Source organism: Callithrix jacchus, chromosome 5, assembly GCF_049354715.1.
Source record: "Callithrix jacchus isolate 240 chromosome 5, calJac240_pri, whole genome shotgun sequence".
Classification (NCBI taxonomy): Eukaryota; Metazoa; Chordata; class Mammalia; order Primates; family Cebidae; genus Callithrix; species Callithrix jacchus.
Window position 1 is genome coordinate 70,779,605 of NC_133506.1, and position 26,035 is coordinate 70,805,639.

General features: G+C 51.8%; 2 protein-coding genes and 1 pseudogene across 5 annotated transcripts in view; 1 reads left to right on the top strand and 2 right to left on the bottom strand.

The window, feature by feature from the left end:
* Positions 1 to 20,907, bottom strand: part of MPP2 (MAGUK p55 scaffold protein 2) — a 52,692-nt gene extending 31,785 nt beyond the window's left edge. For 2 of the 4 annotated variants that reach the window (XM_035303055.3, XM_078372576.1), the window contains exons 1-2: positions 4,388 to 4,540; positions 1,541 to 1,691 (exon numbers count right to left, since the gene is read on the bottom strand). In XM_035303055.3, coding sequence (XP_035158946.2) covers positions 1,541 to 1,691; positions 4,388 to 4,530 — 294 coding nt within the window. In that variant the 5' untranslated portion in view covers positions 4,531 to 4,540. Of the gene's footprint in view, positions 1 to 1,540; positions 1,692 to 4,387; positions 4,541 to 20,690 lie in introns of those variants that run through there. The other 2 variants (XM_078372577.1, XM_035303056.3) reach the window with 2 other exon arrangements.
* On the top strand, positions 4,657 to 6,658 carry LOC108591990 (ADP-ribosylation factor-like protein 17; annotated as a pseudogene).
* A 3,294-nt stretch (positions 20,908 to 24,201) lies between the features above and the next one.
* On the bottom strand, positions 24,202 to 25,818 carry PPY (pancreatic polypeptide). The gene is made up of 4 exons (XM_078372580.1): positions 25,763 to 25,818; positions 24,864 to 25,054; positions 24,551 to 24,622; positions 24,202 to 24,349 (listed from the first exon to the last, which is right to left on the bottom strand). The coding sequence occupies exons 2-4, from the start codon at positions 25,052 to 25,054 to the stop codon at positions 24,325 to 24,327; spliced, it is 288 nt and encodes a 95-aa protein (XP_078228706.1). The 5' UTR covers positions 25,763 to 25,818; the 3' UTR covers positions 24,202 to 24,324.
* Positions 25,819 to 26,035: the final 217 nt, after the last annotated feature.

A 26,035-nucleotide genomic window follows, 5' to 3' on the forward strand; every position in this document is an offset into this window, starting at 1 on the left:
TACTCAAATACACACACATATACTCACATTTACCCACTCATGTACACACACTCAGATACACACATATATACACATACACAGTTACATGTACACACACTCAGATACACACATATATACACATACACAGTTACATGTACACATACATACATGCATACACTCACATACACATACACATATACACACACTGACAGACAGTCTTGGACACATATACAAACACAGACACTCAAATACACACACATACACTTGCATACACACTCATGTACACAACACACACTCACAGACACACATACACACTTGTACACACATATCCTATGCTGCTCCCCTCCCTGCTTGTCCTGGGCCAAGGCAGTGCTTACAGAGTCGACTGGGGCCAAGACAGATGAGAGAGGGAGCCGGGGATGTGGAAAACACTGGGTGGCCTCAGGCAAGCCACTTGTCCTAGGCTTTCCCTGCTGTCAAACCAGCAGGATCACATCCAGCTCGTAGGCTCTGTGACAACTGCATGGCCTGATAGAAATGCCTTGTGTACCATAATGGGGGAGACCTGGGCACCCAGACCATGCCCTGGCCATACCCCTTCTCAGGAATGCAGGACAGCCCCAGTCCCAGAGCTATTCTCTGCTCCTCCCCTGCCTTGATCACCCAGCAACTCTGCCCCTAGCCCTGCTTGGCGCCAACTTCCCAGGTCCCGCCTCCCCATTCCTCACAGGGATCTTCTTGTTTCTCTCCTCACTGGGGTTCAGCCACCCTGGGCTCACTCTGTGCACCTCTCCTTTCTGAGGTGCCTGGGGACAGAGCTGGGGACCTCCTGCCCATTCCCTGCCATCCACAGGCACCTCCACTTCCAGCTCCCTACCCTGATGTATGGGTGTGGGGAGATGTGGAACCTTGGGAAGGGGAAAAGCCACCATCCACCCTTCCCCCAGAATTGCCTTTTTCCAAGCCAGGGCCATTGACCGGGGGCGGGGGGCGGTCACCACTCTCACCCGCCATCACCCAAGACAGACTGGGAATCTTCAGGTTCTTGGCAGCAGACCTCAGATAAAGAAACAAGCAGAGGTCCAGTAATTTGTCCAAAGCCGTGACGCTGGTCAGTGTAGAGCTGGGGCTTGAGCCAGGCGGTTGACCTCAGACTCCGTTGCAGATGCTGCACCTCGCTTTGCAGGTACTATCATTACCTTCATTTTATAGATGAAGAAGCTGAAGCTCAGAAGAGTTAAATGACTTGCCCAGGACCACACAGCAAGCGGGTGGTGGGGCCATGCTTAGCAGGTAAGCTTAGTAAAGAGATCGGCTTAGTTTTCCATCAATTATTTTTCAATTTACAAAATGGTGATAACTTACAAAAACTGCTGAACATAAACAACATTTTGACTTAAGACTATACACATAATCATCAGTGTTTGAAGAAATAAATTCCTGCAAACAATTTGTAATCTTTCTTTCCAATCCTTAGCTGTTCATCATGGCTGAATCTAATCTCAAAGGCAACAAGACTTGATTAAAATACCTTTACTAAGGTACCCTAAACCTTTATTACCTTGACATCAGACACAGTATTTGAGGACAGCGGAGCAGCTCTTGACAGCAGCTGGCAGGAATGATATAATGTGAGAGTCTTCCGGCTTTCAGAGACCACTTTCCTCCTCCAGGGCAGAAAAGTCAAAGCTGTTTGGCCTTGGTTTTCATACCTGTAAAATAGAAGGTTGGGGTTAATTACTAAATTCCCTTCCAAATCCATCAATCTAAAGAGACAACTTCCCACTCTGCTCATAAAGGAAATAAAAATCTTCTTTCCAACTGGGATTTCCAAGAACTGGCCTCTCGGTAGACATTTCTTTAAATATTATTCCGTTCCGTTCAATAAATACCTATTCCAACCTAACTGAAGTTCTTTGAAGACAAAGATTATATCTTAGTGACCACTATAACTCCAGCACTGAGTTCAGTGCTGGCCATCAAGTAGGTGCTCAGTATTTTTTAATTAATTAATTTTGAGATGGGGTCTCAATAGGTTCCCTAGGCTAATCTCGAACTCTTGGGCTCAAGTGATCCCTCCACCTCAGCTTCCTGAGCAGCTAGGACTACAGGTGTATGTCACCGCACCTGCCTGTAGGTGCTCAGTTAATACAAGGTGCAGCATCTCTGAGGGGGGCAGGGTGATACAACAGTGGTTTGTAACGTTCCCCAGGCAATTCCCATGTATAGCCAGGCCAGGCCTGCCAGGCAACTACATGCAGAGAGAGGACCCCTGAAGCCTCTTCCTCAGAAGGTAGCTGTGGTCGTGGAGAGCACTCAGGGTGGCAAAGCCTGCTCTTGAAAGAGCTGAGAAAACCCAGAGGAGAAAAGAAAGAGGAAGCAAAGAGGCCACCAACAAGGGATGGCCCCAACAGGGCTTCCCAGGGTCCACCCTGCAAAAGGGGCTTCTGTTTGATACTAAGGACATAGATAACTGGCCCCTGACCACATCTGGCCAGCAGCTCCAGGATCACTGGTCCTCAGTCCCTGGCATTGCATCTGAGAGTAGGGGCAGAGCTAATGCTATCAGTAGGAGTCACTCTGTCCCCTAACTTAGGGGAAACTGTCCTGTCCTTACAAAGGAATATGTAAGCACAGCTGATCAACATCTGCATAAGGAAAGATGTTTCTTTATGCATTTCTGGCTCCACCCAGATTCATGACTCAACAAGTCCTGTGGCCTCCACCCAGAAGTGGACTCAGCACTCAAGTACCATTTTCCATACCCCTGTGACTGCATGCTCAACCAATCAGCAGCACCCATCCCCTAGACCCTGCCCACCAAACTATCTTTGAAAAACTCCTAATCTTCAAGCTTTGTTGGAGACTGATTTGAATAATAACTCTGTTTCCTGCATGGCCGGCCTTTCGTCAATTACTCTCTCTTTACTGCAATGTCATGGCCTCAGTGGATTGGTTTTGTCTGAGCAGCAGGCAGGAAGAATCCATCATGTGATTACAGTACCCAACCCCCAACCTGCTTTGGAAAGAATCCCTCCAAAAAGCTTGAGGCCTGCAGCTTCGGGGTAAGAGTGAGACAAAGGGGGATGAAGGGAGATTGACTTGCTGTGTCCCAGCTCCAGAACAGCCCCTCCAGCCTCCAAAGGGTTTAACACAAATCATTAAAGGATTTCCTTGAGGAAAAAGTTTTGAGTAGCTCTGAGATTCCAAGGATGAGAGGAGAGACCCAGGCTTATCTCTTTTGGGAGGGCACCCAAGCTTGGGGGAAGAGATACTGCATGGCAGCTGAAACCAAAAACTGAAATTCTAAGCTCTCCCAACCATCTGAATAGAATCTTCCTCTCCTCTCAGCAAAGGGCATTCCAAAGTTAACTAGTTCAGGCCATGATGGGAAGGGGAGCCCAGCCATGCTTCATTATACTCTCCCTCCTTTTGGAATTACTGATAGAACAGACTTTTTAAGTCTGATAAGAAATATTTACAATCTCTGAAGCCTGCTACCTGGAGGCTTCACCTGCATGATAAAATCTTGGTTTCTGGCCAGACACGGTGGCTCACACCTGTAATCCCAGCACTTTGGGAGGCCAAGGCAGGCAGATCACCTGAGGTTGGGAGTTCGAGACCAGCCTGACCAACATGGAGAAAACTGTCTCTCCTAAAAATACAAAATTAGCCGGGCACGGTGGTGCATGCCTGTAATCCCAGGTACTCCAGAGGGTGAGGCAGGAGAATCACTTGAGCCTGGAAGCCGAGATCATGCCATTGCACTCCAGCCTGGGCAACAAGAGCAAAACTCTGGCTTGACGAAAAAAAAAAAACTTTTGGTCCCCACAATCCCTTATCTTAACCCAAACATTCCTTTCTGTTGATTTTAAGTCTTTAGACAATAATTTAACATTTTCCACCTATTGCCAATCAGAAAATCTTTGGATCTACTTATGACCTGGAAGTCCCTGCTTCCTCAACCCAATTCCAGTTGTCCAGCCCTTCCAGACCAAACCACTGTACATCTCGCATATATTGACTGATGTCTTATGTCTCCCTGAAATGCATAAAACTAAGTTGTGGCCTGACCACCCTTGGGCACATGTTCTAAGGCTCTCCTGAAGGCTGTCATGGGCCATTGGTCACACATATTTGGCTCAAAATAAATCCCTTCAAATATTTTACAGAGTTTGACTCTTGCGTGTGTGTGTGTGTGTGTGTGTGTGTGTGTGTGTGTGTGTGAGGCCCATGGGGAGACTCCCAGGCCTACGGGTTACTGCAGGGCCTCGCCCGGGGGGCCCGCCTCACCCTCGTGGCTGGCTGTTTAAAAGCCTGCTCCACACCCATCATGTCCAGCTCACTCTTGGCCCATTTTACTGATGAAGGTGATGTAGGCGTCACCCTTAGCCTTGAGCACCCTGACCTTGGGCTGACCTTGGGTATCCAGCTCTTCCCCACGATGCGGCAGGCAGTGGTGCACATGTCGGCCTCGACGGCATTCATCTCACTGTTGTTGAAGTCGGGGGTGAAGCTCTGGCAGTAGTACTTGACAGAGGTATGGAGCATGCGCTGTCCCGGGACTTCCGGCGGAAATCGCTGGGAGAAGAGCGGTTGCTGGTGCCACAGCCGTTGGCCCACGTGTTCGGGTCAAAGAAGGAAGCCAAGCGGTGCTGCAGCAGGATGTTGTGAGGCATGCCCACGCTGACGTGGCAGATCATCAGCTGCGCCCTTGTGGTGTACACGTTGGTGATTGTCACCATTATCTGGAGTCTTGAAAATAATTCCATGCAGGTGGGACTTTCAGAAACTTTCCATGTCTGTCCAGAAGGACCCCACAATATAGCTCGGGGGAACTTTGTGTGTGGTTCAGCATGGAGCATGGGCAGGATGTTCGGTCCCACTCACCCCCTTGGCCAAGCGCCCTCGTGCAGCGAACAAACCGCACAACCATGCTATGTAGAAGCATTTTACATCAGTCCCCTTCAGACTTAGTCTCATAGGCATCATTTGATGGGTTGTCGGGGGATGAAGTGTTTCTTTTTTTTTCTAGATGCTTTATTTTATAAGTTGAATCACCTCAAGCAAGTGCCTGAGTGCAACTAGCCTAGTTACCCATCTCACAGATCTTCATACAGCAGGCTGTCGCTGGTGGGTGAGTGAGCTGTGAAATAAGCTTAAAGGACAACGTATTCTTTTTGAATGTGAATAAAATAGAAAAAGCCAGAGTGCATTGTGCAGCCATGGGGCAAGACACTCTCCCTTTCTCTTTCTCAGGTTTCCTATCATAAAGGACAAACTACTGACTAAGGTCTCTCCTAGTTGAAAATTCTTTTGTTTTGTTTGTTTTTAGACAGAGTTTCACTCTTGTTGCCCAGGCTGGAGTGCAATGGTGTGATCTTAGCTCACTGCAACCTGCCTCCTGGGTTAAAGCAATTCTCCTGCCTCAGCCTCCCAAGTACCTGGGATTACAGGTGTAATAGAGATGGGGTTTTACCATGTTTGTCAGGCTGCTCTCGAACTCCCAACCTCAAGTGATCCACCCACCTGAGCCTCCCAAAGTTCTAGGATTACAGGTGTGAGCCATCCCTCCTGGCCTTCCTAGTTAAAATTCTGTGAGGTTTGTATAGAAGGAATAGAATGGGGGCCCAAAAACCAGTAAGATGAGAAAATAGTGATCCCCAATGCCTCGCTTCCAACTCACACGCCCGCTCCCCTACATCAATTTCCCGGAAACCTGTTTCTACCAAAAAAAAATACATACACAAAGATTAGCTGGGCATGGTGGTGGGTGCCTGTAATCCCAGCTACTTAAAAGGCTGAGGCAGGAGAATCACTTGAATCCAGAAGGTAGAGGTTGCAGTGAGTTGAGAGGTTGCAGTGCATGCCACTGCACTCCAGCCTGGGCGACAGAGTGAGACTGTCCAAAAAACAAAACAAAAGTGTCCCAGAATTTCCCTGTGGACACTTTTTTTTTCTGGCAGTCTTTTTCAATGAGGGCTCAGTTTTCTCCGATACTATATAGCCTGCAAACTGCTCAGCTTTCATTCCAGTGAGAACATTCCAGAGCAAATTCTGGGTCAATCCCAGGTGTTTGTTCCAGTCAAAGAAGGAAGATGACTGTGTGTCACTTGCTGCCCTCTAGAATGACACCTCTGCAGGCCTCTGTCTCCACCACGTGACTCCACCGTAAACTCCCCACCTTTCTTCTTTTGCAAAGCCTCAGACCCCCAAACACCTACCAAAAACTGGGTAGGGTGACAGGACACCTCCAAGTATAAGTGGGGCTGCCCCCCACACCTGGATGTGGAGCTGTGCTGCAGAGTGCTGGCTGTTTGTGACACTCATTTCACCCCTTTCTGTGCAGGTGCTAGAAGCTGAGGAACCACACATCAAGGCTTCCTTGCCAATCGGCGGGGTGCTGCCAATCAAATGCAGTCATGTGAAATGTGGAATGTGGAAAGGAGGTTGAGTCATCCTTTCCTCCCAGCCGTAGCAGCAGGTGTGCAGGCTCAGGTGATCAGCTGGACTCCATATCCCCTGCCAGTCATCAGCCTGGGGACCATGGGGCTGCAAGGACCTCAGCAGCAGTTCCCCACGTTTCCTGACTTTTTCCATCCTCTGGAAATCAGCTGTGGTAAATTAGCCTGAAAGCCAGTGGTGCAACACCCTCCTCCCCAACCTTCGCCACCTCTAGCCACTCCAGTGATAACCACTAATTGCCTGTATGAAACCCCTTTTTGTGAAATATCTAGAGTAATTTCTGTTTTCCTATCTGGGGTATGTGATATAAGAAGAAATAGATATTTGGTCTCTGCCCCCAGTTCCTAACGCAGAGCTCCTAAAACCTTGGAGATTCCTGAATGATGGGGGCACTAGCAGCATTGTCTTCTTTTTTTTTAATTTAACATTTTTCTTTTCTTCCAGGTGTTTTTTTCCTTTTTTAAAAAAAAGCTTTTATTTTAGGTTAGGGGATACATGTGCATGTTTGTTATATAGGTAAACTTGTATCACAGGGGTTTGTGGTACAGATTATTTCATCATCCAGGTACTAAGCCTAGTACCCAGTCGTTTTTCCTGCTCCTCTCCCTCCTCCCACCCTCCAGCCTCAGGTAGGCCCCAGTGTCTGTTGTTCCCTTCTTTGTATTCATGCTGGACATCAAGAGGACCATGATGGGAGCACCCCGTCAGGCCACCAACCAGTGGGCTGAGGCAGAGTCTGGTTGGGGTAGTGGGAGGACAGCCCAGGCAACTCCAGGGGAAAATCTTCGCACTCCATCCCATCTGGCTTTCCCCATCTGCTGAGAGCAACCTTCACTCAGTAAAACCTTACACCCATTCTCCAAGCCCAGGTATGATCTGATTCTTCCAGCACACCAAGGCAAGAACCTGGAATACAGAAAGCCCTCTGTCCTTGCAACAAGGTAGAGGGTCTAACTGAGTTGGTTAACACAAGCCACCTAAAAAGGCAAAACTAAAAGAGCACACAGTAGCACATACCAACCGGGGCTTCAGGAGCTGCAAGTATTCACCCTTAGACGCTGCTGTGGGGTCGGAGCCCCACAACCTGCCTGCCTGTCTGCTCCCCTTGAGGTTGAGCAGCAGGGCACTGAAGAAGCGAGTCACCCCTCCGTCCCACGCCCTGCAAGGGGGACAAGGGAACTTTTCCTGTTTCAATATGGTGTCCAAGAAACCGTGACACATCTCACAGAGGGCCTAGGCTCTGGAGGGCTGGAGTATGAGACATTCCCCCTCCCCTATGAACTTTAAAATGTGGCCAACAATTTTTTTGAAAGATGGCTACCCTGTAGTACTTTAACTGGACCTATTTAGACAACGCCTTACACGCTGGAGCAGAAAGACGCTATTTGAGTCTAGTAAGTCTAAAGATGAGACTTCTCTCTTTTGCCTTGTCCTTCCTCTCCAGCTCCGTGAGCATGGACATTATATGTCTCTTATCATTTCAGCAACAAGGAAACAAATTAATGTACCCGGAAGCCCCCACTGTGCCCCTTTCCAATCATAAACCTCTCTCTAACCCTTACAGGTAACCTCTATCCTGTCTTTTGTAATAATTTTCTTGCTTTTAAAATGTAGTTCTGACCTGGTGCCATGGCTCATGCCTGTAATCCCAGCACTTTGGTGCCATGGCTCATGCCTGTAATCCCAGCACTCTGCAGGTACAGAGGTCACATATGTTGGTGCTTGTGGAGGCCTATTCCTCTGGTGCAGTTAAAGCCTTATTTTGGGTGTAACTTTCAGACTACACCACTGAATCCTGAGTAGGTTCTAGATCAGCAAATGGGCCTGTGACTTCAGTCAGGTTTTGATGCTGAGTCTGAACCTCATCTGAATGAGGAGCTGTAGTCTTCTCCAGGGCTGCAGAATGTCCAGTCTCTGTAGTGGGTTCTGGAGTGATGGCAAGCCCCAGATCTGGAGGCTGAGTTGATGTCTCCTCTGTGGCTGGAGACAGTTTAACCTCTGTAGTAGGTTCTGTCATGATGGTAACCTCCAGGTCCAGCAGCTGAACTGTGACTTGAGTTAGGTTTGAATACTGAGTCTGACCCTTGTCTGAAGGTAGAAGTGTCACCTCAGGGTGTTTTGTAGCCATCAGGGCTGTGGAAGGTTCAACCTCTGTAGTGGATTCAGGAGTGATGGTAAGCCCCAGATCCAAAGGTTGAACTGTGGCTTAAGTCAGGTTTGAATGCTGAGTCTGAACCTCGTCTGAATGTGGAAGTGTCACCTTAGGGTGCTTTGGAGTCACTATAGTCTTCTTCAGGGATGTAGAATGTTCAACCTCCGTAGTGGGTTCTGGAGGTATGGTAAGTCCCAGGTCCAAAGGTAGAACTACAATGCTGGGTGACATTGGGTGCTGAGCTTGATCCTGACCTGGTGTTGGAAATGTTACGTCTTGATATACTGGAAGACAACTTTCTTAGGAGTTTGAGTTGGGGTCTCCTGCATGGTTGGGTAAGTTCAAGCTCTGTCATGGATTCTGGAGTGATGATAAGCCCCAGGTCCAAAGATTGAACTGTAACACTAGGCAATGTTGAATGCTGACCTTAGTCCTGAGCTGGTATTGAAATTATCAGCTCATAATGAGCTGGAGGTTGAGCTCCAACATCCTTAGGGGCTCTGGAGCCTGAACTATAGCCTCCTGCTGGGGTGGAGAAAGTTCTGCCTCCATAGGGGGCTCTGAAATCTGAGCTGGAACATCCTGCTGAGTTATAGATGATTCCACCTCTTCAGGGAACTCTGGAGGCAAAGATGGGGCCATCTGCTGAGTCAGAGAGGGTACTATCAGCATAGGGGGCTCTGAAGACTGAGCAGGGACTGCTTGCTGGACTGGAGAGGATCCTACCTCTTTAGGTGGCTCTAAAAGCTGAATTGGGGCCTACTGTAGGACAGGAGACGGTTCAACCTTCCCAGGTGGCTCTAATGGCTGGTATCTCCTGCTGCAGTGATCTCTTCCATGAAGAGGGCTCATCTCTTCCATGAACGTCAGAGGATAACCTGAGGCTTCCTGCTGGGTTACAGATGGTTCAACCTCCTTAAGTGGCAATGGTGGTTCAGCTGGAACTCTTGCCAGACTGGAGAAGGTTCTACCTCCTTAGGAGAATCTGGAGTGGAGTCTGAATTGTGGCCTCTTCCTGTACTGGAGATTCAATCTTTTTAGGAAAATGCAGAGGTGGGGAACGGACGGAGATCAGGCTGGACTAGAGAATGGTCTGCCTGCTCAGTGGGAATAGGATTGTTGTCCTGCTGGACTGGAGAAGGTTCAAACCCCATAGTGACTGCTGTACGTATGGTAAGCTCCAGATCCACATTTTTGAGGCAAGAAAGCTGAACTAGGGTCTGGTTCTGATCCCAGTCCAGCATTGGACCCACCTCTGGGAGCCTTTCTTGCCAAGTCAGCTTGTAGTTCAGATCTGGGTTTGCAGACAAGAAGGGCTCTGGCCCTGGGGGCAGCTCTCCAGCTGAATCTGTGTCCACAATAGAACCAAACTCGGAGTCAATTACTGGGGCCGGGCTGACCTCTGGGAGGAAGCAGAGGACCCCAGGTAATCAAAGACCCCTGGGGCCTGCCAGGGAAGTAAGCACATGGGGATATTCCCATGGGAGATTGGAACGGGAAGACCAGGGCTCAGTCAGCCCCAGGGGGTTAGAGGTCAGCTGGAGCGGGTCTTTGACCCACTCCAGAGGCTGAGCCTCCTGGACTAGTAAGCACAATAGTTGCCACGTAGTTGAGTCCAGACTCCTGGACTAGTAACTACAATAGTTGCCACGTAGGGCCCCTATGTGAGTAGGGGCCACGGCCCAGAGACGCAGCTGGGACATGACAGGCACTGGCATTGCGCATTAAGCGGGAGCCATTCTGGCAGCCCAAAGAGGCTCTAATGGCTGGTATAAAGCTGACAAGCATGCACCCCACCCCGTCCTTTATGACACCTTTGTGATATAGCTGGCCTAGAGTTAGAACCTGTACAGTGCCATTTTATAAAATGACAAAACTGTTTCCATTCTCCTCACAATGACTGCTAACCTTGGCTTCTGTAAACTGCTAGTTTACTTTGCAGGATGCAAAGTGAGATAAAGCTGCATACCTTCTCTTATCTGTAACTGCCAGAATTGCTGGCCTTTGTTTACCAGAGTAAGCACCCCCAGATAATTCCATCCTGGCGCCAAGTAACTAAAAAATCTGCGGATCCCACCCCTACCCAGACGAGGTGTAAATGAATGCTAATCTTAGCATTTGTGAACCCCTTAATGACAATCAGAATGTCAAATAGTCCCCTGGCCCTCGGACTGTCCGGAGCCCCTCACCCTCATCTTCACCCAGGAATCCACTGGAATGTCCGGAACCCTCTCACCCCTACTCCCAAGGTGATTTTTACAGGTATAAAAGGTTTTGTCACCCTCTTTTACGGGGCCACGGGTTGGAGAGATGTGAGTCCTCCGTGGTCGCCGGCAATAAACCCTGTAATTTGGCATACTTTTGTCTTGGTGTTGACTTTCTATGCTTGATCCGGTATAACAATTTATGCTACCTTTATTAGGATCGGGTCCAGATCTGCTCCATGTCACCATGGCGATCTTATGTCACAATCCCACCCAAGCCCCCCTCCCCTCCCCTTAGCTAGGAAGGATTTGGGCCACAGACCCGGGTGGTCCCAGGACTCCAGCAGCCTGGTGGGGTGGGGTGGGATGGGGTGGAGTGGGGTGGGGGTGCGGCAGAGCTTCCCAAGGAAGTCACGGGACCTTGCCTCAGGATATTCAGAAGCACCAGCCCAGTTCTGGCAGCCTGAACTCTTCCTCCTCCAAGATGAAATCTGAGAATACTCTTCCTTCCAGGGAGAGCAAACTGACCTGCAAAATGTGTGCCAGTTAGGGTGGCAGGCAGAATGTACATTACAGTCATTTATTCCAAAATGTTGCCATTTTCACTACATTTTCTATATCTTTTCTTGCATGTTTGATAATTGATGGACTAGTAACCACAATAGTTGCCATGTAGCTGCAACGTGGCAACTATTGTGGTTACTAGTCCAGGAGTCTGGCCCCTATTGGGTAGGGGCCACCACGGAATAAGCGAGGACTCCAGATTTTCTGTAGGAGGACTGTTGAGGGTGGGGAATTCAGTCTGGGAGAGAAGGCTTCAATCCGAGTGAAGAACCCTTTGCATTAGCCTGGGAAGAGGCTGAATGTCATCCTGCCTTGACTTAACACATTACCCTAGAAGTTACAGTGCCACCCTTCAGAGGTCTACCCTGTGTGCACACATGGAGAAGTCAGCATGTTAAATAAGTTCCTGAAATGTGACTGTGAACTGGAACCTTTTCATATGTAATTCCTGAGACTGTAAACCAAAACCCTTTTCACATGTTAAGCTATAAACCTAAGATTCTTCCACGTGTAACATCTAAAGCATAAGCCTATATAAAGACAGAACCTTCCTTTGTTAGGGGAGCTTGACTGTTAGGCAACTATGCCACCTTGCTCCCAGCCGAATAAACCCTCCTTCCTCCTGTATTCGGTGTCCAAGAGAATCCCATGGCCAATCCTGCTACAATATTTCTAACACTTATTGTTTATTCTTTAACAAAAAGGGAAACTTTGAAGAGGAACTTTTTACTTTTTACAGGAAGTAGAAAATTAGGTGTCCTAAGAAAGGGCCAACCAGCTATCCTAGTGCCAAGTGTAGCAGAGATGTTTAGTCCTGCTAACAGGAGAATGAAGTATACAGCCCTCTTGGTGTGTGGTGGGGAGGAAGAAATAGGGATTCCTAAAGGAACCTGATCCTGAATGTTTGATTGTTAAGCAAAATGTTAATGTTTGGAGATTGAAACACCAGGATGCACGTTCCTGACCAATTGGCTGGTAGGCAGATAAGAGTTTGCACCACAAAGGAAGAAGATCACAGGTGCACACCACCATGTCCAGCTAATTTTTATATTTTTTCATAGAGGCAAGGTTCCCTAGGCCCCCAAATGCAGCCTAGGGAATTCTCGCACTCTCCAGATGTCTGAGGTCATAATCAAGGATGACCCCTTTAGTTAGACAAACCAACTTTGAGCCTCCACTCCACACTATAGGGGAGTCCCAGACAAGAACACAGCTTGGGCTGGGCACAGTGGCTCACACCTGTAATCCCAGCAGTCTGGGAGGCTGAGGTGCGCAGAACACCTGAGGTCAGGAGTTCAAGACCAGCCTGGCCAACATGGTGAAACCCCTTCTCTACTAAAAATACAAAAATTAGCTGGATGTGGTGACATGTGCCTATAGTCCCAACTACTCAGAAGACTGAGGCAGGAGAACCACTTGAACCTGGGAGGTGGAGGTTACAGTGAGCAGAGATCGTGCCACTGCACTCCAGCCTGGACCACACAGTGAGACTCTGTCTCAAAAAAAAAAAAGTGTAATAATGTGTTACATATCACATCATATGACATATAATGTAGCATATAATGATATAATAATAATGGCTGTTATTCTTAAAATGGCATTTGAGGCAGGTCTTGAAGGATATGCAGCCAGCCCCATTGGCCAAAACTGCCATCACTCCCTGCTTGTTCCCTCTGTCAATCAATCAGCTGCTACCAGGGAAGTCCAGTTTCTAAAACACAGGAACTGTAAGCCCCCAGGGTGAGGAAGAGGACATTGGAGGGCAAGGTAGCTGCAGCCCCCAAGCCGCCTCCACACTGGAAGCCAGTCAAGGCATGGGCTCCTCAGCTGGAGCTGACATCCAGTCCTGCTCTGGACCTACCAGGGGTCAAGCTCTGAGGGTTTCCTGCCAGGCTGCAGGGAGGGGGTTGGGTGTAGATCTGGCGGACTGGAAAATTACCCATTTGCCCCCAGATTAATGATTAACGGGTCCCTGCCCTCATCCTGTCTGGGAGAGGAGCCCAGGGCCAGGCTGGGCCAGGGGAAGCCCAATAGCATCTGTCTCTGCTTGGAGGTTTCAGAGATATGCTCCATGATGGGTTGACTGTACCGTGATGGGTGTGGAATCTGAGGATGATTTCTGAGGGCCTGGCCAGGCCGCATACCCTCCGGTGAGGCTTCTGACTTCTGGGCACACAGAGAGGGCGTGGCATCCAGCCAGACATCCTGGCTAAGGCAGGTGACTCCAAATAGGAGAGCTGTGTCCTTGGCTCAGAGGGACGTAGGCCTCTCTGACCACTCCTGGCTTGACCACAGGCCTTGCCGCGGCCCGTGGCACATGAGTAACACGGCAAGTGCCACATTCAAGCAGGAGCTCTAAGAGCCATTGCCTGCTTCCTCCTTTGCTTTTTTTTTTTTTTTTTTAAGACCAGGTCTTGCTCTGTTGTCCAAGCTATAGTGCAGTGATGCAATCTCAGCTCACTGCAGCCTCCGCCTCCTGGGCTCAATTTATCCTCCCACCTCAGCCTCCCAAGTAGCTGGGACTACAGGCTTTTGCCACCACACCCAGCTAATTTTTCTATTTTTAATAGAGACAGGGTTTTGCTGTGTCACCCAGGCTGGTCTCAAACTCCAGAACTCAGGTGTTCCACCTGCCTTGGCCTCCCAAAGTGCTGGGATTACAGGTATGGGCCACCACACCCAGCCCACCTTTGCTCTTTTACCCTAGCTATGAGGCCAGAATGTCCCAGAATGGGGTTACTTCTTTTGGGCTGGGTCCCGGAATGGTGTATGTTCCACCCGCACTGGGGGCACCAGGGGACAGGACAGCAAACGTTTTGAAGCAGCAGAGCCATCTCACAAACAGCCTCTGGGAAGAGGGAGGGAAGATGAACTCTCACTCCAGTTCCCACCCTGCTGCTGATCTGCTGTATGGCTGGGCCAGTCACTGGTTCATCATCAATCCTTCATTTCCTCATCTGGACAAAGGGGAGACCCTGCTTAGTTGGAGAGTAAAGCATCTTGCAAAACAAGAGAAGTTTGGGAAGCCCCAGCCAGCAGGAAGGTAGGCCTGCATGTCCCAGGCACTGTCGTTAGTCCATTTCACATAATCCTCCCAGTGACCCTAGGAGGTAGAGAAGATCACTCTCCCCAGTTTCCAGAAGGGGAAAACCAAGGTGTCAAGGTTGCACAGCTAGAAAGTCAGCCTTAGAATTTGGCAGCTTGGCTCCAGGATCAATGAACTTTGGATCTAGGAGAACAAGAAGTCTGGGATTGATGGCCTGATGGGAATTCAGCTCCTTCACCTGCATCTAACCATCTAAGTCCTTCCTTCCTTTCCTTCTCTTTCCTTCCATCCCCTCCCCTCCTCAGGCATCTATCTGTACCAGGTACCAAGTGGTCAGATGGTTGAAGATCTATCTGGGGATTATGGAAACATGTTAGATTGGAACGGGATTACTTGGCAGCAGCACAGAGTAAGGGAGAGAGGGATATCAGGGGACCTTGGCTGGGTGTCCACTCAATGTCCACATCCCCTCGCTGCCCCCTCTTAGGAATGCGGCTCTCCTGGCCAGGCAGCCACCAATAGTCTGTGCGTTATTTCCCTGAATTCCCAGATCACAAAAGCTGCCCAGGGAATGTGGTAAATATACAGATTCCCAGGCCTAATCCCAAACCAATAGACTCAGAATTGCCCAGCATGGATCCTGGGAAAGCGTATTTTTAATAAGCACCCCAGATGATTTTTCTAACTGAGCAAGTTTGGGAAATAGGTGGATAAGAATAGCAGAGACCAGAATCTGGAAAACAGGTTTAAGGTCCCACAGCAACCCTGGTTATATGAGCCTTGATTTCCTAATCTGTAAAATGGGGATGGGACCTCCAGGGGGTCAGCCTGATACCCAGAAGGGTAACGAAGCCCCCGAGGCGGCCCCTTCCCTTTACCTGCCCCTTAGCCCCATCCCCACCTCACCTGTTTCCCTCCTCTCGTCCTCTCCAGCCTGACTGGGCGGGAGGTCCTGACACCCTTCCCAGGACTGGGCACTGCGGCGCCGGCACAGGACAGGGCCCACCTGAAGCAGTGTGACCTGCTGAAGCTGTCCTGGTGGCAGAAGCAGCTGTGCTGGAGGGAGCCCAGACTGGCTGAGACCCTTCGGGATGCTGAGCACCTCAGTGGGGAGGAGGCCAGGGGAGGAGGAGGGCTGGGAATGGGGAAGAAGGCTTCAGACAGGAGGAGGCTGGGAGAAGCTGCCCTTTCCTCTCCCCTGGCCCCTGTGTCCAGGCCACACTGCCCTTACTGATAGCACAGTCACAAATGCGAAGAGTCCCGGGAGTTAATGAAGGCAGTTGAAGGCCAGGTGTGGCCCAGCCTCAGGTTTAGGGGAGCAGAGGAGCAAGAAAGATCCAAGAGAGGAAGAGACACAAGCCCGTTCCTGGAGGAGCCCACAAATGAGATGGAGTCCCCCAGTTACCACCCTCTGCCTCTTCACACGCATGAAACAAGGCACATGAAGACATAAGGATGGGTGGCAGCTGATTCCACGTCCGATGACACGAGCCAGGCCATGCATTTGTTCACTCCATCTGTCCCTTTGTTTGTCACATCCATCAATCCACCAGTCCCTCCCTCCCTTCCACTCCCATTCTACCTCCCTCCCATCTTTCTGCCTCCCTCCCACCTCCACCCACCCCCTAAGCATCTATGGAGGCCCACAGTGAGCCAGGCACTGTGCTAGATGCTAAAGGATCAGAGCTGAACAAGACCCCAGCTGCCCTCGGGAAGCATGCAGTCTAGAAGGGAGAACACAAGTCACCATGTGACTCCCTTGCCAAGGGGAAAGGGCTTTGATGGGACATTTTAAAAAAAAAAAGCAGTGATGCTGTACAGGGCATCCCCTCCTAGGCCAGCTGCTCTCCACAGTCTGCTGCCAAGCTAATAGCCTCACTCTGTGTCTCTCTCTGGACATCACCAGCGCCCCAGATGCACTGGAGGGCAGGTAGGAAGTAGTGAGCCCGCGGGAGGCCAGGTTGGGCCACACCCCGCAGAGAGGAGTAGCAGTGGTCCCGGAGTGGGTGGGACTGTCAGTCTGGGGCAAGCCATCCAGGAGACTCAAGGTCACTCTATCATTGGGTCTATTCCACAGTGGTTGGCAGAGAATGACATCTGAGAACCATCATGCATCATGAGAAGCCAATGGGACTTATATCGGGGACCTCAGAAATGGGCTGGTCCAAACGGTCACACACCAACGTGGAGTCAAAATAACAGGTTTAGCCACAGCTGTGCCTGTACCAGGTGTCTGAGTAGCTTCTCTTTGCATCTCAGTGTCTTCTCTGAGAGGCGGGGGCAGTAGACCGTGGCCTGCTGCCCTCTGGGAACCTGGGCATGTGTTCCAGAGTGAATCTGGAAGTTCTATTTAAGTGGCAATTTGCAGTCAGAGTTTAAGGGGCAGTTGACAGGGAGACCCACACAGAGCTGTGTCCTCAAGCCACCTTCCCTCATCCTGCCCATCACAGGGCTGCCACCATCACCTCCTCCCCTCAGAGGGCGGCAGGCAGCCTCTCAGCTTCTTCCTTTCCTTTCTTCCCTCTTTCTTCCCTCCCCACACCCCTCCACAGTTCCTGGAATGAGTAAGGGAGTCCAGAGGAGCGAGGGGCTGAGAGCTCTCAGTGCCTGCAGCAGAACCTGGGTTTCTAAGGGCCTCCAGGGCTGCAAAGGGACAAATGGTTTGAGCTCTTGTGGGGGTGTGGGTTGGGGGTATATTCAGCACTGGACTGTGATGAACGAGGATAAGGAATAGCCTGTTTGCTGGTATTTAGGGTACACCAATCCCCAGATAGCTCCTCCCACCTGTACTATGGAAATTTATCATGGAATCTCATTTCTTTTTCTAGAGATTCCTGGTTCCATAGAAATGCTGTCCTGGTCTCACTTGGCTACTGAACCATCCCATAAACTTCAGTGGCATTGACATTGAACTTCTCATTCCCACTGAGAGCAGGGTTTGTTTGTTTGTTGTTTTTTTGAGACAGGGTCTTGCTCTGTCACCCAGGCTGGAGTGCAGTGGGCGATCCTGGCTCATTCCAGCCTTGATTTCCAGGCTCAAGCAATCCTCCCACCTCAGCCTCTCCAGTACGTGGGACCACAGGCACATGCCACCACACCTGGCTTTTAAAAAATTTTTGGTAGAGACAAGGTCTCAATATTTTGCCCAGGCTAGTCTCAAACTCCTGGGTTCAAGTGATCCTCCCACCTTAGCCTCCCAAAGTGCTGGGATTACAGGCATGAGCCACCATGCCTGGCCAAGAGCAGGTTTTAATAAGGAGAAGAAGCCAGAAGATGAGACACTTCGGGAGAAGTGGAGATGGGAGAAAGGGGTTTTTTTAGGGCCAGTCATGGTGCCTCACGCCTGTAATCCTAGGACTTTACAAGGCTGAGGCAGGTGGATCATGAGGTCAGGAGTTCAAGACCAGCTTGGCCAAGATGGTGAAACTCCATCTCTACTAAAAATACAAAAATTAGCTGGGCGCAGTGGCGGGCACCTGTAATCCCAGCTACTCAGGAGGCCGAGGCAGGAGAATCACTTGAACCCAGGCAGCAGAGGTTGCAGTGAGCTGAGATTATGCCACTGCACTCCAGCCTGGGTGACAGAGTAAGATTCTGTCTCAAAAAAAAAAAAAGAAGGGGGGGTTCTTTCATGAGTGGAGGGGCTCATGCCTCTTAATCACCTAGCACGTGCCGGGAGCTGCCAGAGGCTGAGCTACATCACCCAATTCCATCTTCACAACAGTTCTATGCCAGGGTATAACCAGCTCCATTTCACAGGTGAGGATGTGGAGGCTCAGGGGAGATAATGTCCCTTAATCAAGGTCACATAGCCAGGAGGTAGTGAAGTCAGGATTCCTACCCAGCAGCCCCTGCTCTTCCCACTGTGCCCCTTCGGGGTTGGCTGGGCACAAAGAATTGCCGCACATTTCACAACCTTAAAAAAGCACCGATATTGAGCAGGTAGAGGGAACCTGACAGGCCACATAGCTGGGCTCTGTTGCCTGAGGCAGCCAAGGCCTAAGTTCATCATCCAAGCAGCCAAGACCCACCGCCTCCAGAAGGCTCAGTAGGTCATGCCTCAGGGGCTCCAAAATGGCCAGCAGGCTGAGAAAATCTCCAGGCTGTGCAGTGGGGCCTGCCATCCTGAAACCAGAAACTGCAACTCCACCCCCTCCCCATGGCAGCGGGCCTAGGGGAGGGGAATAGGGGTGCTGGGATCCCACAGCAGCCCTGCAGGGAAAGGAGGCACCTTGGATCCAGCCAGATGGGGAGGGGCATCTGGTCTCAGCATAACCGCCTCCCAAACCCTGACAGTAGCCCCTGGGAAAAGCACAGCCCCCTCTCAACCCCAGAGACAGTTTCTCCGTAGGATATGTGTACTTGGAGCAGAAAGTTACCCTACACCCCAGGCCTCCCTGCCTCTACCACCCACACTTCTGGGCCCCCAGCAGGGACTGCACCCTGGTCAGAACAGCTAGTAGCCCATGTGCTTCCACCCCCTCCTTCTCTCTGTTCTGGACGTTCAGGTCATGACACACGGGGAGGAAAAGAAGGCTGTGGTGGGAGTGGAGCCTTAGCGGGAAAGGGGGCATGGATCCTTAGGAATATAAAGGGCCTCAAAGGCCCTGGCCACAGATGCTTTGCTGTGCTCCTCTGCATCTGCCCAGCACCATGGTAATGTCTGCTGACCAAGTCTGGGCTCCCTATCAGCCGTATTCTCTAGGAGCTTGGGAATGGGGGCTGGCACCAAGGGCCCCTCCTCAGGCCTACTAAGGGCATGAAGGAGTTAGACCAGGGCAGCCTCGTCTGCCACCGTGATGGCCAGAACAGCTACTAGGGCTTCTTATCCCTGTGTGGAGTGGCAGAGATGAGGGGAGTTCCTGGTTAAAAGAGGGTTGAGGGGCTTAGGAGCTCTGGGGGTGTGTGTGATGCTTACAAGCATCATAGTCTGTGAATCATTGTATGTTGCAGGCACACAAAATTCTCTGTGCATTGGGTGTTTGAATCCTCAGGCTGGCTTTCCTGTGTGTGACTCTTAGTCATTCATTTAATATGTATTATTGAATAATTACTAAGTGTCAGCCCCTGTTCTAGGTGCTTATGATACATCAATAGACAAAACAGGCAAAGAGCGCAGTTGTAATTAATGATACATTGAGGGATGAGATGCTGCTGGGAAAGGACTCAGACAACAAACATAATAAATCTAGAGTATAGTAAGTTAGAAAGTACAGGCCGAGTGTGGCGGCTCATACCTGTAATCCCAGCACTTTGGGAGGCAAAGAGGATCACTTGAGGCCAGAAGTTTGAGACTAGTCTGGGCCACATAGCAAGACTCCATCTCTACAAAAAATTAAAATTTAGTTGGGCATGGTTGTATGCACTTGTAGACCTAGTTACTCGGGAGGCTGAAGCAAGAGGAGAGCCTGAGCCCAGGAGTTTGAGGCTGTGGTGAGCTACAATCCCAACACTACACTACAGCCTGGGAGGTAAAACAAGACCTGTCTTTAAAAGAAAGAAAGAAGAGTAAAGAAGTACAAAAAGAGAGCAAGAAAAAGATAGAGCAAAATGAGGGGTTGGGTTGCAATATTATTTTATTTATTTATTTTTTAAATTGTAGAGACAGGGCTCTCTCTTTTGCCCAGGCTAGTCTCGAACTCATGGGCTCAAGCAGTCCTCCCACCTCAGCCTCCCAAAGTGCTGGGATTACAGGTGTGATCCATCATGCCCTGCCAGGTTGCAGTTTTAAAGAGATGTGTCACGGAAGGACCCATTTCAAAGGTGGGTTTTGAGCTAATGCTTACAGGGGGCGACAGAGCTGGCCATGAGGATGTCTGAAGGAAGAGTCTTCCAAGCAGAGAAAGCGAGAACAGCAGGAAGAAAGGAGGGGGATGCGCAAGGAGTTTGTGGGAGAAAGGTTGGTGAGGTTAAGGAGCTGACCAATGCCATCCTCGTGTGAACACCTTAGGGTGTGTCTCCCGTTCTTTTTTTTTTTTTTTGAGACGGAATCTGGCTCTGTCGAGCAGGCTGGAGTACAGTGGCGTTATCTCGGCTCACTGCAACCTCCACCTCCCGGGTTCCAGCAATTCTCCTGCCTCAGCCTCCCGAGTAGCTAGGATTACAAGCGCCCACCACCACGCCCAGCTAATGTTTGTATTTTCCATAGAGACGGGGGTTTCGTCATGTTGGTCCGGCTGGTCTTGAACTCCTGACCTCAGGTAATCCTCCCACCTCGGCCTCTCAAAGTGCCGGGATTACAGGCGTAGCCACCGCGCCCGGCCTCCAGGTTCATTTTTACCTGGATGCTCTACTTGCATCACTGGGCATGTCCAGGTGTGCACCATTACCCCGGGCACCAGGATGTCCGTTACGGCGTCCGTGCGCTGGTGTGTCTCAGAAACAGACGCGTCCCTCGGTCTGAGCGCCCCTGCACCCACCGCGCGGAACACCAACAAGCTCCGGTCCAGGAGCCGCGCGGACCCCATCTCCGGCATCACGTGACCGGCCGCGGCTCTGTCTGCCCCGCCCCCTCCAGGCGCCTACGCTACGCTGCGCATGCGCTTTGTCCATAGCGGGGCCTCTTGTCTCCGCTCCTGCCGCCGGAGGGCGTCCTAGGCGAAGAGCTGCCAAAGCCGCAGCCCAGGGCCACCAGTTGGCTGAACTTAGACTCCATCAAGAAGTATGTGGGGGGCCGGGCGCGGTGGCTCACGCCTGTAATCCCAGCACTTTGGGAGGCCGAGGCGGGTGGATCACGAGGTCAGGAGATCGAGACCATCCTGGTCAACATGGTGGAACCCCGTCTCTACTAAAAATACAAAAAATTAGCTGGGCACAATGGCGTGTGCCTGTAATCCCAGCTACTCAGGAGGCTGAGGCAGAAGAATTGCCTGAACCCAGGAGGCGGAGGTTGCGGTGAGCCGAGATCACACCATTGCATTCCAGCCTGGGTAACAAGAGTGAAACTCCGTCTCAAAAAAAAAAAAAAAAAAAAAGAAGTATATGGGGAAGTTCTTCAGCAACAGGTGGGCCGGCGGAGGGCGCGAGGGAGGAAAACGGGGGCTGCTGGGGGAACCCGGACCCCACTCGCCGCCCTCACGCGTATCGCGGTGTGAGCTGGGCTAGGGGAGCGGCCTCATGACCGCTGCAAAGACGTGTTCCCAGCCCGAAGAAATCTCAAAACCATGAGAAAACTGCGAATGCCACGAGCACCTCCCTACCGAAAGCCACTAAACCCCCTCCACTGGATCACCACGAACCCCCAGTGGCTGAACACCTGGGAACCCGGACCAACGACCTCCTCCCGGGGCCCCAGCTAGGACAGCCTGGACGCTTGGCACCGAGCCCGGGGTCTCGGGGCAGCTTGGGTGGTAGAGAGGAAGCTCCCGGGGGCAGGCGTGCAGGGGCATACCAGCGCCTCGGGGGAGCTGCTTCTCCAGGCTGGGCCTTAGCCTCCAGACGCCTCTCCGGCCCACCAACCCCTTTCTATTGAGAGGGGCATTCACCCCTCTCAGTGAAAACAATAAAGACAAATTTCTGTTGCTTCAGTGACTTCTGTGGGCCTGGGGGCAGGGAGTGACCGGTCCATCGAGGGGGAAGGGGGACCCTGGAGTTCCTGCTGTGAGAGAAACAGACGTCTGGGCGGGGGGGGGGGGGGGGGGGGGGGGGGGGGGGGGGGCTGGGAGGGGTCCTCCCCTGCCTCCCTCAGCAACCCATCCACCTTCCCCCACCTTATCCCACACACCACCACCAGCATGGGGGGTTCTAACCCAGAGGTAGAGAAGAGGTGAGAGTAGCAGGAGGGGCTTCAGCTAGACACACTCCCACTCCCACCTGGCTCAAGTTTCTACCCAACAGCCCAGCTTGGGCTATCAGAGTTGGCACAGGAACAAGAAGAGGTGCCTTTGCCCCTCAGCGTGCAGCCTAGAGGGCCGCCTGTGCCTCCTGGACTTCTAAGGGTGAAGTCCCTTTCCCTGCTTTGTTCACCTTCTGGGGTCAACAAAGCAGGGGAAGGGGTGGATCCTGGCCAGGGCCTGTCCCTGAGAAGCTGGGTGTGAGGGTGGCTCTCTCTTCTGGGGGCTCCCATGGCCATCCGAGAGACCTGGTGGGGGAAGAGCCCTGCCCTGATCCTACTCTCACATCCAGGTTCATCTGTGTCTCCAGGGTGCCAACTCCTGGGGGTAGGAAGTATCCACTTCTCCCCATTCATAGCCCATCCCCTTAAGCTGCCAGAGAAAATGCTGGAACTTCAGGCTCCTTCACCCAGACTCAAACCTTTCTCTTGCAAAACCATCTCTCCTTCCAGACACCCCTTGGATTTAAGAATCAACCTGAGGTCAGAGACGGTGGCTCACACCTGTACTCCCAGAACTTTGGGAGGCCGAGGTGAGCAAATCACTTGAGCCCAGGAGTTTGAGACCACGCTGGGCAACATAGCAAGACCCTGTCTCTAGGGGAGGGATAGCCTGGGGAGAAATGCCAAATGTGGGTGAAGGGGAGAAGAAAAGCAAAGCACACTGCCATGTGTGTACCTACGCAACTGTCTTGCATGCTATGCTCATGTACCCCAAAACCTAAAATCCAATAAAAAATAAAAAAAAAAAAAAAGACCCTGTCTCTACAAAATTTAAAAAAAAAAGCTGGGTGTGGTGGCATGTGCTTGTAGTTCTAGCTACATGGGAGGCTGAGGCAGGAGGATTGCTTGAGCTTAGGAGGTCAAGGCTACGGTGAGCTGTGATCATGCCACTGTACTCCAGCCTGGGTGTCGGAGCAAGACCCCCTGTCTCCAAAAACAAACAAAAAATCAACCTGAGCCAAGCATCTGCATCCTCTAGAAGTTCTTTGCCTTTTAGGACCTGGTTCTGCTTCCAGGTCATTTGCACACACCAGATGGAGTCAGGACTTGAGGGGAAACACAACTGTGGTGTCATTTCCATTTTTGTGCAAGGTACAGATCCCAGGAAAGTGGATGCCTCATCCTCCAAACTGATAATCCCATCCCTTGAGGCCAAGTATGTGGGGGAGGCAGGAGAAGCCATTCTAGGACCCGGAAACATTCTAGTTCCCTCACTTCTCCCCATTACACAGCCGCGTGCACACACACACACACACGTGCACTGTCCCCACCTATTCAGGGTGCCTGAGAAGAGCCAACAAGAGACAGGTGCTCTGGGACTCTGGGCAGTCCTCCCTGGGGCAGGATCCAGGTCCTCGCCCTCCCAGAGCTGGAGTGTGGAATCCACAGATTCAACTCATGGCGGTGGCTGGAACTCAGCTAATCTAGCCTCCTCCCCTTCCACAGCAGCTTCAATACCTCCGGTGCCCAGGACTTCATTACCTCTCCAGGCAGCCCATTCTCTCCAAATTTCTGGATGGCAGCTCAGGCCCCTGGAGGCAGCCATGACTGCTGTAGCACCAGAATCATTCCCCCTCCCTGCCAAGAATGCTTTAGTATAAATGTGGGTGCTTCTGCTGCCCGGGCTGCAGGAAGGCACTCGTGAGGGGTGCGCTTGGGGCAGGGTTGTCATCGGGCCATGGGGGGGGGGTGGTCTACAGCAGCTGAACTGGGAAGATTCAAACTCAAGACTGCCACTTCACAGACTTCCTGAAAAACCATGGAGGATTCCCTGCCTTCCTCTGGCCACAACTTGTCCCTGTGTGAAGTGGAGAGAATGAGCTGAGTGACTCTGATGACCCCACCAACCTTCTGGATGATCCCCTTTGCCTCCACCCTGCCCTCCCCTTTCTCTCCCTTGCATTTGGTACTTCCTGCTGCCCCCCACCAGGGGTCCCCAGAGACACAGGACAGGCTGTGGCTTTGACTTGCTTTATTGGGCCTGTGTGGAGCAGAGAGCAAACTTTGGCCAGAGCCAAGGGTGCGGAGGGGAGAGCTGGGCTGGCACTGCCCATGGAGTCATCAGAGGCAGGAGGTGGCATTACAAGTCCATAGGGCTGAGCTCCCTAGGAGGACAGGGCAGAAGACAGCAGTGTAGGGGGCAGGCCTCGTGCTCTCAGGAGGCCTCAGGAGGCCTCAGGCTGGCCCTGGGCTCCTGTTCTCCCTCTTACACACCCCCACCACACCTTTTCAAGGCCTGATTTAGTCCCACCACCCCTACTTCAGCCCCAGGGAGCTGGACAGACAGGACAGGGAGTCAAACTCACCAGGGTCCAGCAGCATTGGGGGAGCCCCACTCTGAGAAGGCCAGCATGTCCTCTTTCTGTCTTTTCCCATACCTTGGAGGGAAGAGGCAGCTGCAGCAAGTGCTGTGCTCAGGTGCCAGCCCCCCATTTCATAACTGCCTGTAGGCACCATCTTGCCCAGGGCACACAGGCCCAGGTCTGTTCAGCACAGATGCCCTGTTTTCCCAAGAGCAGGCCTGGAAGGGCTGGGACTGGAGATAGGGCATGGCCAGGACTGTCGGGTGGGCCCAGGGTCCCCGGGGCTGAGATCTCTCTCCCTGGCCACAGCACACACCTAGGCCTGGTCAGCATGTTGATGTATCTACGGAGATCAGCTGCATACTGAGCCATCTGCTCTGGCGTGGCATTGTCCCCTGGGTACACTGGCTCCAGCGGAGCTCCCTGGGCACCCAGCAGTGGCTCCAGTAACAGAGCCACACAGGTGGACAGGAGCAGCAGGGAGAGGCAGTGGCGTGCAGCAGCCATCTGAGGAGCAAGCAGAGAGGAGGTGGAGGTGGAAGATTTTCCTGTGCCTAGGAAGCAGGGCCCATCTATCCAGCCTCTTGGCCCATCATCCACTTCTCTAAGCTGGGGACAAGGGGGCAGAGCAAAGGGCCACTCTGAGCTGACTACTCCACCTCCCAGACACTGCCCTAGAGGCATGGACAGCCTGTCCTGTGAGAGCCCAGCAGCTGGGACCTCCCAAGTCAGAAAAGTGTAGCAGAAAAAATGGGGAAATGAGTCCTGGAGAGATAGGACTCACGACATCCAGGGCCTCACGGCTCCGAGGCGGCAGCAGCTAATGGGAAATAAGGGCATGCCAGGTCACCCACAGGGTGTGGGACACAGAATGAACCTGGGAAGCAATGGACAGAAATCCATGGCCTTGTGGATCTGGCCCTCATCCCCAAGGTAGAGGAACAGACTGGCACAGGCATTCACACAGGAACCCCGGTCACTCACAAGGTCACAGTCACACATTCCAGTTCACAGCCAAGCACATGAGTATGCACACACACTTGCAGTCAGCAGACGGCTCTAGCATGACAGGTCTGTCCAGAAGTAGCGCAAGACCAAGCAGGACCTTAGGCTTCCCGAGGTCCCTGGCCCTGCAAAGCACCAGCTTCTTGTCTCCATCCCAGGCCACAGCCTGGGAGAGGCCCCCAGAGCCCCAGGCAGGCTGAGCCCACTTACCCGGAGTCCGGAGTAAATGGGCACTGGACCAAGCGGGCACCTGCCTCAGGCCGGATGGGCCCCAGGACTCGGCTGGCCTCTTTATAGTCCTCAGCCCCCCAGAGTCCCGCCTCCTGTCAGCCTCCCTCACTCTGCAGCCCTCACCCCCTCCTCCCTCTCTCTCTGGGTACTGGCAACGCCAGTACTGAGGCCAGAGATGGGGGGGGGCTGGGCAGTGCTGTGGGTTCCAGACCAGCAGCGTCACAGATAACACTGGACCACAGGAGAAGTCTC

Bases quoted from the DNA above. Each gene is read 5' to 3' on its own strand.
- PPY (XM_078372580.1), bottom strand. From the start codon at position 25,054: ATGGCTGCTGCACGCCACTGCCTCTCCCTGCTGCTCCTGTCCACCTGT. The intron at 24,623-24,863 runs GTGTGTGCTGTG...CTTCCCTCCAAG, and splicing joins AACATGCTGACCAGGCCTAG to GTATGGGAAAAGACAGAAAG. The intron at 24,350-24,550 runs GTGAGTTTGACT...CTGTCCTCCTAG, and splicing joins CCCAATGCTGCTGGACCCTG to GGAGCTCAGCCCTATGGACT.